Source organism: Magnolia sinica, chromosome 3, assembly GCF_029962835.1.
Source record: "Magnolia sinica isolate HGM2019 chromosome 3, MsV1, whole genome shotgun sequence".
Classification (NCBI taxonomy): Eukaryota; Viridiplantae; Streptophyta; class Magnoliopsida; order Magnoliales; family Magnoliaceae; genus Magnolia; species Magnolia sinica.
The window spans coordinates 47,107,005-47,118,951 of record NC_080575.1 but is presented as its reverse complement, the minus strand read 5'-3'; the positions used below and the strand labels follow the sequence as shown (position 1 = coordinate 47,118,951).

Below are 11,947 nucleotides of genomic sequence, written 5' to 3'. Positions count from 1 at the left end.
TAGTGTGAGTGGATGATGCAGGTGCATCTCCACACTAGGGTGGGATGGCCCACGAGGTGAGGTATGTGAGATGCAGAATGGCCACGGGGTGGGTCACATTGTGGGACCTGTGAGATGCGGGGTAGTGCACGGGAAGGTCTCGGTCGGTTTGTTTGGGAGGGCCTAGATAAAGGGATATTCCGGTACTTCTCATTCTCGCCGGTGACATAACATTGCTCACAATCCATCACACATTAATATCAGCATATCCAAATGCAATACCTGTCAAGGGCTCATCTGACAAATATCACAATATACGATGTGTTGACCAATTCAGGTCTCTATTCAAAAGATTAAATATTGGAAGATGCATCACTCAATAAACACTATCTTAATTCTTGTCTGCACAAAATCTGATATCTTAACTCTATATAAGAAAATTTGCAAGAATATTTTTGAAATGGGAGATACAGCTACCTCTGTGAAGCTTGATGCTTGTTTTTCTTGTTGCCTCTCTTTCTTGAACTTGTCTCTCCCGCTTCTTCCTCTTCAGCTATCTGCTCCGCCTCCAATACAGCCAACTGCAACACATGCAATAATAATAAAATAAGAATCCCCAACAACACCAAATCATATGGTTTTTCATCAGTCAAAATGCTCTGCAGCTGCAATGTTGTAAGTGGAATAGTCACCTCATCAAGGATCGGTTTCAGCTCCTTGAATCGAGCCTCAGCAAGATCAAAACCATCTTTACGTAGCTCCTACAGTTTCAAAATGCACCCCAAGTTTTAGAAAAAAAAAATTGATATTATGACTTAAAATGGCATAGTGGTGTTACCATATTGTGGAGATGAACAAGATGTGGGCAATAAAAATGGAGGCATTATAATAGGTTCCTGATGCAGACAGTCCATAAAAGTGGGTCGCATGGTTCCGCCATCAAAACCATTGACCAGGTCCCGTAGTGGATAGGGGATGTCTCCTAAGACCTTTCAGATTTAGAATATCCTAGTCATCTGGTCTTCGGACTTTTTCTGGTCCCTCCGCATTTCTTTTCCTAACTGACTTAGTTTGTATGCAATGGATCAAAGTGCTAAGATCTTCCAATCTGGGGGATAAAAAGAGGCTATGCTCATCCACAGTGCGGCCCTTCATGTCAATGGTTTGGATCACTGAACAATGGCCCACTTGTAAAGACCAATCACGTCAAGATGTATGTGTCCTGGTCCACAAGGATCCTATAATTCCTGCAATGGATGAAACAATGTTCGAAAGCGTGGACTGGATCCTGATCCATTTTAGTGGGTGGTTCAGGCCAACCAGTCTAACCCAATGTTACCAAAATCACCAACCGCCCTATGTTACTGATTCTGGATCGAGCGATCAGGAATGGGTCATCTGCAACCTGGATCTCAATTCTTACAAACCAGAATTTATTTACACTCTTGTTGATAAATACTATGTTTGTATATTATATAATACTACTACCCTCCCTCCTTCCCTCTAGAATGATGTCTACTTGGAAGTATTGCTGAATAGAAAAACTAAAAGAAATAGAAACACAAAATGGCAGAGATCATAGATTTTCTTGAGAAAACAGATATGACCATATTGATGGTTTGTGAGTGCATATTATATGCAGCAAGACCTGAACTAGTGCTCCTATTCTGAACTTCTAGCAAACAAGAATAACAATGGGTGAAGAACAAAAATTTAACCTTATTACTAGGTAGCTGCAGCATACAAGTAATGCATGGGAGCATGTTAGTGTGTGAATGCACTGACATGCAAAAAGTAGGCTTGTTATTAATAAAAAATTCTGTGAACTAACCAAAGAATTGGAAAAGGATGGAGTTTTTCAATATCAGAACAATGTGGAGATTATTGGAAACACAGACTGCAGACCATTAAAAGCTGTATTCCAGAGCGGTTCATTTCCAATGTCATGTTCTTGTGCCAATCTACATGCTTGTTCCGCCTAATTTTAGGTTTTTTTTTTTTTTTTGATTGGCTAAATCATAACTACAGCAATGCTTCTGTTCCTGTGCCTTGCTGGATCTGTGGCATTCATCTTGTTGGAAATTAAGAGGAATTATAGGGTCCAGATGCATCAGGATTCAGGACCCATCATAGCAAGACAAGGCAAGGATACACCATATATGCTGCATAGACATGGCATCATGATTCTGAATATTGGTATCAGCAGCCATATCATTCTGGCTGAAAAACAATACAACATGGGCATCGCGTATCGGATCGGCCCGTATTGGATTTCTTTGGTTGTGATTTTTTTAAGCACAAAATTACAGAAAAATATCAGAAAAAGGGGAAAAATGAGATCTTTGAGATTTTATAAAGTTGTCTGTCAGATTGATCTATTGAAAGTCAACCAAATGGGCCCTAATTGAACACAAATAAAGCAAGATTTTGTGAATTAGGGCCTGTTACACTGAAATAAACCAAAAGAAGATGCAAACACGAAGAAAAAAAAAGAGAGAGAGAGATAGTTTACCCTAGTTTACCCTTATATCTAATTTTTCTTATAATGTCCTTCCACTTTGATTCTTCAAATCCCACTCAAATCTTTTATTGTGATACCGAAAATAGGCTTAGATCTACTCTAAAATGACTTTCTAAGCTTCCTTTGTGGTTGAAATGAAAAAAGAAGAGGAAAAATGAGAGAAATTTTGAAAAAATAAATAAATCAAATTTGAGCCTTTATGGCCGCGTTGGCCCTGTAGCAGTGCCGATACGCCCTATATGATACAAGATGATATGGCCCATTCTTTCCCCTGGGGCCGATACGACACACACACAGATGAACGTGGATGGTTATGGTGATGATTATAGTATATGTGCATCAGGACAGGATTCACTCCTTATGTGTCAGGGCCCAATAGTTCCTTGGAGGTTAAAGAGAAAATGTCAGGGGTCTATTGGATACTTGGAGCACTCCACCTAAGAACTGGAGTTCCATGGAACTTGAGGGTTCAAGCATTTGGGTGCTCCAAGAGTTCCACAGAACTGCCCACTTGAGCTCAATTCCACAGAATAGACTGTAAAAGTAAAGATTTCCCTTTCTATGGAGTTCGCTTCAATGGAACTTAGGTTCAGCGTTACATGCATCCAAACCAGCCTTTGTTTTGGGTTAGAATATTCCTACTGTTTAAAAGTTTCCAAGAAACATAGCAGATCCTGTAGCCAAAGTGACATGGAAGAGACCAGGTAATCCATGAAAATTAAAGAAAATTTGTGTAAAACAGGAACTGTCAATTGATATCATAGTGATATGCTACCACCCACAGAAAAGTATCGTTATCACACTATGTATTGAACCCTAGGAATACGGAAATATTGTATGAAGCTCGGAAAATAACGCATGTACTGCATAATGTATCACAATCTAAGGAAAGCATTAGGGAAACTTTAAGAAAATGGTGGAATTTTTCTCCAAAACTTTAGGAGAAAGGACACATGATTACATACTTAGAACACAAAACATTACAAAAGGAAAAAGTAAAAAAGAAAAACCATGCCCAAGTTTCCCATTGTTTAACAGACAACCTAAGTATTCTCGCCCATAAGTGATGGATCTATATCCAAAATGAGTTCACATGATTCCAATGTCATACAATATAAGCAATAAAGCAAAATCAATCAACCTATTTTCCACATATTGGGATTTTAAGGGGTGGAAATAGAAGACTTCGAATTTCCTCAATCCCTTCCCATTTTCAATCTCGAAATAAAAATTTTCTGCTTGAAATCCATGTCAATGCATAAAACTCATGCATAGATATGGATTTCTACCTGTTTTCTTGTTAATCTGTTAAAAAAGAAAATGAACTAAATAAACTTTCTCACTTTAGGGTCCCTGCCCATATCCACACTTGGATCACAATTTCTCCACCAAATTTGTTTTTTGATGTGAAAACTTGAGTGGAGTTGTTAACATAAACCAAGAAACACAACCCCCAACAAAAATTTAGGGAGATAAGCCGTTCTTAGATTTTTCATCTTTTTATTGAATATGTGAATATCACTAATAACACTACTTGTGAAACATCAGAAGTACCAATTGATACTATTAGTATACAGAGATTGTGTGCACCGGTGGTGTACATAGCAGCTGTGGTGTACAGTCTCTTGTGCACCTGCAGTGTACGTTAATTTTTCAGATACAAGCTTAGATTTCCTAATTACACTTTTATTCTTATCTCTTAAAGTTTCCTATTTATTTAACTCTCTTCATGTAAGTCTGATTTTATATAAATAAAGGATTAAGGAGAGGGAGATTAAGCAAGTTCTTTCCCTCCTCCCATGTTTCCTTCTCCTCTCTTTCCCATTTGATTTTCATGGTATCGGAGCTGTACAAATCCATTCCTGTTCTAAGCTTTCTTCCTCTTTCTCAGATTCTTTCTTCTTCTCCTTCCCACCTCAATTTTGAAAGTTGATCAAAGCTTTTCTTTCTTCTTTTCTTTGTAAGGTGGTGAAAGTTGAGACAATCCTCCATCACCATCCAACATATGCAAGTATAATGCATTATTGACCCAAATCGGAAGGGATTTTCCATCGATTATCCTATTTGGAAAGTGGCATCGTAGCTCTTCAACTGCAACTCTATCAGGAATCATCTTCTGGCTAGCAATGCTGTCAAAATCCTACAACTTACAATTAATGATTTACGATTTGAGTCAAATCTTAAGCAAAACGATTTGAATCCCTTTTTCTATGAATCCTACGATTTTTTATTTTTTATTTTAAATTTGAATCCTACGATTTACGATTCAAAACCCGATTTACGATTCAAATTATATATGTTTTCTTCTATTTTAAGCTTCACTTCCCTTTCATTTTATGTTTTTAAATTGGTGGGGGCTTTAAGAATCATTTAGAAAAAAGAAAAGAAAAAAGAAAAACCTTTCAAAAGAATAGAAAAGAATTGTTTAGAAAAGGTAAATTATTTTATTTTGTTCTTATAAGAGATTAAATGATATATCTTCTCTTCAATGTTAAATTATAGAGCATTTTTTTTAACGATTTCTTACTTCTTAATTGGGGACACCAAATTGATGTATGCTTTATCTGGAATGTTTTTATGGATGGTTACAATCATGTTGACTTATTATGTACTGTGGAATGATGGTTAAAAATCAACATATCTTTTTTTGTCGGTCTGCAAAATCAAATGCTGCTTTTCCAATGTGATTTTACATTCAAGAAAGGTAATGAGAACATAAATAATTCAAGGATCCTTGCATGTTTTTTAAGGAAATCTTTTGGAAAGACAAAAAGAAGGAAGAATAAGGAAAGATAAGAATCCTCTAACACTATCATGACATGGTATTACTTGGTGCATATTGATGGCAAAAGGATGATTGCGAAGTTTTTAATTTTTTTTTCTAATTTATTTATATTTTTCATATTTTTAAGAAAATCATAAATAATAATAAAATCTTATGATTTACGATACGATCAATGATTCGATATGATTCAACCCCTACTACGATTCGCGATACGATAACGATTTTGACAACATTGCTGGCTAGTTTTTCGGGTCCAGAACTGCCTATCGTCATCGGAATCAATATTGGAAAACCCTATTTCCGCACCAGATCTAAGTCGGAAAACTCTCTAGACCTCTGGATCTGACTCAAGGCTTCTCCAACATCGCTGGAATCAAGCGCAACCACCTCTACTATCACCGGAAGTGCCATATCTGAGTGGGAAACCTCTCTAGGCTGCCAGATTTTTCCTCTGTTAGCATTGGAACCACCAGATCTTGCGCCTGGACTCTACTGTCATCGGAATCAAGTTAAGAACTCTTCGTTGTTGTCTGAATCAAGAGCATCCACCTCCACTGTTGCCACTAGTGACAGATCTGAGCAAGTAAACTCTGGACCACCGGATTTTTCCTCCACTTGCATCAGAACCACCAGGTCCTGCGTCTGGATTCCTTCACTGTCATCAGAATCTAGCTTGGACCTCTATACTGTTGCCGGAAGTACCGGATCTAAGCCAGAATCCTACCAGCGTTGTTGGATCCCCTATTCTTCTTTCTTTCCAACACTATATTCAGGTTCGGTGGCCTCTATTGGTACCAAATCTGTCATGCCGACAGGCACTAGGTCTACCCCCATGACCTTTCCACATACACGTTATCATCTCTAAAAAGTTATTATTATTATTATTATGGGAGATAATAAACACACTCAGATTCCTTTTGGACAAATGGACAGCCCTAATCTTACAATCACTACAGTAAGACTAGATAGCACAAATTATGGTCCCAGGCAACCCGAATGTATAGTGGAGCTCAGAAATGACCCAGATGCATTACAAGAAACAAGAAACAACCCAATCATGATGATCCCACTTTTGATGAATGGGAATGTGAGAACTGGCTTGTAATGTTTAGGTTGCGAAATTCGATGCAACCAAACATTAGTTGTGGTCTCTATCTTTTGAAAATCGCAAAGGATGTATGGGATAAAGTAGCAAAAATGTAATTTCACCATCAAGACTTAGCCACCTTTATCAACTCCACAGATATTAATAATCTCGAACAAGATGATGGAACTGTGGAAGAGTGCTTTGTTAACTTGAACAAAAAAAAATAAAAATGAGAGGAACTGGGTAACTATCAATCAACAACTCCGGAATTGGAAGATCTGAAAAATCAAATAAGATAAATTAGAACCTTTAAGTTCCTCATTGGTCTCCGATCGGACTTCAAACCTCAATGTATACAAATTTGTGGGGGAGAATCTCTTCCTAGCCTCAAATTTGTACATAACTTTACATATACAAAGAGGCTAGACAATGGAATGCCTCTCAAACCATACTTCCATAAAGACCAGCCTTGACTACAGACTCTAAATATGCTAAGAGGCAAGGAACTAAACGTGGAAACATGGACAAAGATAAACTCCATTGCACACATTATGGAAAAGAGACGACGTTTAAAAGAATATTGTTGGGTTCTTCATCCCAACCTTCGGCCAAAGGATATTAGGACAAAGTCTACTACTAATTTGAGCACCACTAAAGAAACTTTCACCCATAATGACCAAAACCTAAGGGACAAAACAATCAGTAGCTACAACAAGTGGAAGCCATTGAAGCCTTCATCTCAGCTACTGGCCAGATAAGGCAGTCAACTACTTCTATAACTGCAAATCATGTTTCTCAGACATCTTCAATCATTGATTCAAGGGCATCTAATCATATCACAGGTACAACTGATGGATATACTTCCTACTCTCTTATCTCTAGTAATATTAGATTGACTGATGGTTCCTTCTATAAAGCACTGGGGAAGCACAAGTCTTCGTATTTCTAAATCCTTGTCTATCTCATCAGTAGTTCGTGTTCTCATCATTTTCATCTAATTTTTTTTCCTATAAGCTCCCTCACCAAATAATTGAATTGCTGTGTCATTTTTTATCCATCCCATTATGTTATTCAAGATTTAGCAATGAAGAAGGTGATTGGTGGTAGTTGTGATGATCCAGTTTTGCGAATGTTTCAGTTTCATGCAATTGAAATTAAAAATTGGGTGACCCAGTGGCACAACCGTCTACGTCATTTATCTTTGCAACCATTATGTCTTTTGTTTCCTGGAAAGTTCAATAAAATTGACAACTTACAATGCAAAACTCGTCAATTATTCAAGCACTGTTGAACTACTTCTCCATTGAGTAATACAAAGATATTAAATCATCAACTTACCCATTCTGATGCATGGGGACCGCTCTAGTAGTCTTTGTATTTGGTTCCAATACTTCCTATCATTTATTGATGATTTTTCACAATATAAGTGATGTGGTCCCATTAATTATAAAGATATTTCATCGAATGGTTTCTACTTAATACAATATACCAAAATTAAAACATTTTTTATCTAACAATATCAAAGAATATTTACACCATGATTTACAAAAATACTTCGTAGATCACAGTATAAAATTTCAAACCTCGTACCCTAGTACACCACAACAAAATGGAGTGGCTGAATGTAAAAATTGACACTTATTGGAGGTCACCTCATCTTTACTGATAGGCATGTCAGTACCAAAAGTATATTGGGATGGAGTTGTTCCTCTTGCTGCCTATATAATCAATCAAACTCCAACCGATATTCGCAAAGGTAACTATCCTTATTGGAGGTCACCTCATCTTTACTGATAGGCATGTCAGTACCAAAAGTATATTGGGATGGAGTTGTTCCTCTTGCTGCCTATATAATCAATCAAACTCCGACCGATATTCTCAAAGGTAACTATCCATTACAAACCTAGCAACCTCATGTGCCTCTATGACCTACCACCAAAAGTGTTTGGGTGCAAATGTTTCATCCACATTGTTTCACCATCCCGCTTCAAGCTAGGGCCACAATCAATAAAATGTGTTCTTAGGATACTCAAACCCTCAGAAAGGATACTTACTACCTTGTAAATTGAAAAGGATACATTTCTAGGAATGAAACATTCTTTAAAAATGTACCCTATTTCAATTCACAAGATAGTACACATCTTGCTCCTCTTCCACTTCTTGTCATAGACGACTCTCATATTCAAGATGTAACAAGCTCCACTCCAACCAAAGATCTCATGCTCTACTCTCGAAGGAAGAAAATCCCTACTCTTCCCAAGCAACACCACTCTTCGACGGTTGCACCAGAACAAGTGGATCTCTTAATTGCCCTTCACAAAGGAACTCGGCGTTATACACATCATCGCATTGGTAACTATGTCTCAAATGCCCCTCTCCATCTTATCGGTCATACCTTTCATCTATATCATCTATCTCTATACCGACTAAGATTGCAGATGCACTGGATGATCCTAAGCACCTGTTTGATTTTTTCCAACCTCACTCTAAATGCCTGAAAATGGGGCATAATCGCTTGTCACTGTTGTTTGGTTGAAGGAGGATTGTTGTCTCAAAAACTGTGTAAATCCTATGTGAATCTTATGCACTTCTATACGGCCAAAAAGTATGGGATCCACCATGATGAATATGTCATATCCATGCCGTCCATCCATTCTACAAGTTCATTTTAGAGCAAGAGTCCAAAAATGAGGCAAATCAAAAGCTCAAGTGGACCACACAACATGAAACAGTGGTCCTAACGGACCTTAGGTCCTTAACCATTGAAAGCTTAAACATTCCTAGGGCCCACACTAATGTTTATTTGTCATCTACCCTGTTCATAAGGTCATACAAAAATGGATAAGGGGAAAACATAAAAATCAGCTTGATCCAAAACTTTTATGGCCCCCAAGAAGTTATCAACCATAGGCGTTTAATTCTCACTGTTTAGTGTGGTGTGGTTCACACGAGCTTTGGATCTACCTCATTTTTAGGCTCATGCCCTAAAAGAGCTGATGGAATGGATGGACGACATGGATATGACATATACATCACGGTGGGCCCTATAATTTTTGCGCCCAAAATCATTTTCCCTCTCTGTTTTGCACCAAAACGCCCATCCTGTCAACATCTTCTTTCGAGTAAGAGTTGTAATTACCATTGTAAGTAATGATGACTGGTTTACAACATATTTACATTGTAATTTGAAAATCAAACAGGCCTTAAATGAAAAGCAGCTATGGTAGACAAAATGTCTACCCTTGAAAACAGAATACTTAGGAATTAGTCACTCTCCCACCAAGAAAACATATCGTTGGGTGCAAATCGGTGTTTAGCGTTAAATACAAAGCAGATGGATCAATAGACAGATACAAAGCATGACTAGTTGTCAAGGGCTTCACTCAAAAGTATGGTAAAGATTATGAAAAAACTTTTGTGCCGGTAGCGAAACTAAACTTGGTTTGCATCCTATTGTCCATCGTCGTGAATCATAATTGGTCGCTGCATTAATTAGATGTCAAAAATGCATTTCTACATCCTTTTTACAGCCTGATTTTTGGCTTATGGGGTAGACTATCAAAATTTGTCATCTTTAAAAAAAAGCGTTGTATAGCCTCAAACAAATACCTTGGGCCTGGTTTGAAAAGCTTGCTAATACAATTTCCAACATTGAATTCAAAAGAAATGCCTTGATCATTCTATGTTTATAAAACATATGAATGGCAACACAATAATTGTTGTCGTATATGTTGATGATATTATTCTAATTGGTATGAGCACAACAAAGATGGAAAAATGTTAAGAAATTCTTGGGCTTGTCATTTGAGATAAAGATTTAGGGCTGCTAAAATACTTTCTTGAAGTTGAAGTGGCTTGCTCAAAAGATGGAATCTTATAATCCCAACAGAAGTGTGTGCTAGACAATCTATCTTAGGCTAGTTTATTTGGTGCTTACCCTATTGACATATTATTCAAGTAAATCATAAATTGCATAAGAGAACCAACCGAAATTGATAATCCATTCATGTATTATTGACTAGTGGGTCGCCTAATTTATATTAGCGTTACTCGCCTAATTTATATTGGAATTGTAAGTCATTTTATGCAACGACCATGTCGCCATCATCTTGAAGCAATCTAATGGATCCTTGTTACTTAAAGTGGTACTCGGTCGAGGTCTTCTCTATTCAAATCATGGTCATTTGAACATCAATGGTTTCTACGATGTTGATTGCGCTGGTTCTTCCTCTAATCGGCACTCCACTATACGGTATTGCATGTTTGCTACAGGAAATCTAGTTACTTGAAAAAGTAAGAGACAATCCATTTTCACTTGCTCCTCTACCGAGGTCGAATATCGTGCAATGTCATATGCAGCCTGTGAATTATTATGGGTAAAGGCCATCCTTCAGGACATGGGATTCACGACATTTTCCCCAATTCCATTACATTGCAATAATCAAGTGACCAACCATATTGCATCCAACTCAGTCTTCCACAAATGCACAGAGTACATTGAAGTCGACTGAGCTTCTATACACGCCCTTTATTCGTTCAAAAGATCAGTTGGGAGATGTCTTCACCAAAGCCACATCAACAGTGTGCCTCAAGACCATCAGTATCAAGCTCTGCATGAATGATATCCATGCGCCAACTTGAGGGGAGTGTTAGTGTACACAAATTGTGTTCAACTACGGTGGACGCACTCTCGTCCACCTGCGGTGTACCTTAATTTTTCCAATTAGGCTTAGATTTCCTTATTACACTTCTGTTCTCATCTCTTAAGGTCTCCTATTGTATTTAAATACCTCTTCCTACAAGTCTGATTTTATATAAATAAAGGATTATGGAGATAGGGAGATTAAGCAAGTTCTCTCCCTCCTCTCACATTCCCTTTCTCTCCTCTCTCTTTCCCATTTGATTTTCACATACTATGCATTGTAACACATACTTCTTATTGATATGGTCCGATAATATTGATATCACAATATATCAGCATGCATCGACGATATAATCATATTGATACAATGTAATTTTTGTGACACTCCCCTGATTTCATACTGGTGACCTGCGATACCAGTAGTATCAGCCGATATATTGACCAATACTCCCGATCTGTCAAATAGCGCATCAATGTGCCATAATGGAGATCACAACATCATTTCCCTTAGTGACACCATAAAAAAATAGCCCACGCTTTCCTCCACACAGGTAACAAACATCCTCTAATATGCCAAAATTATCTTAGTCCTATTATTAACATTTCAAATTTCCCCATGAACTGAACACAGCTTTGCACTATTTTGAATTTTCTAGAACATGAAAAACTAGGTTTGGATTTTCAACTCAAAGTACTGCCCTAAAAGAACCTTACATGCTCTGGGCTAATCTCTCGAAACTTTTCCTTTCATTAATCCTAGTTCTTATCAGTTTATTAAATCACTGTATTTCCAGTTACAATCTTGAATACTTTGCACAGTTCATAGCACATCTTGTAGAAGATCATGAACTCAGTCATTGATATAAAACAAATACGAAATTAAAACTATAATGATAACAGTTCGCACCACAACATTCTACACAATTCAAGGAT

At 37.4% G+C, this 11,947-nt stretch overlaps 1 protein-coding gene across 2 annotated transcripts in view; it reads right to left on the bottom strand.

Annotated features, from left to right (window-relative positions):
- Nucleotides 1-202: 202 nt before the first annotated feature.
- LOC131239899 (uncharacterized) overlaps nt 203-11,947 on the bottom strand; it is a 131,046-nt gene continuing 119,301 nt past the window's right edge. For both annotated transcript variants that reach the window (XM_058237809.1, XM_058237808.1), the window contains 2 exons: nt 672-740; nt 203-560 (listed from right to left, as the gene is read on the bottom strand). In XM_058237809.1, the coding sequence (XP_058093792.1) occupies nt 453-560; nt 672-740 (177 nt within the window). In that variant the 3' untranslated portion in view covers nt 203-452. The remainder of the gene's footprint in view (nt 561-671; nt 741-11,947) is intronic.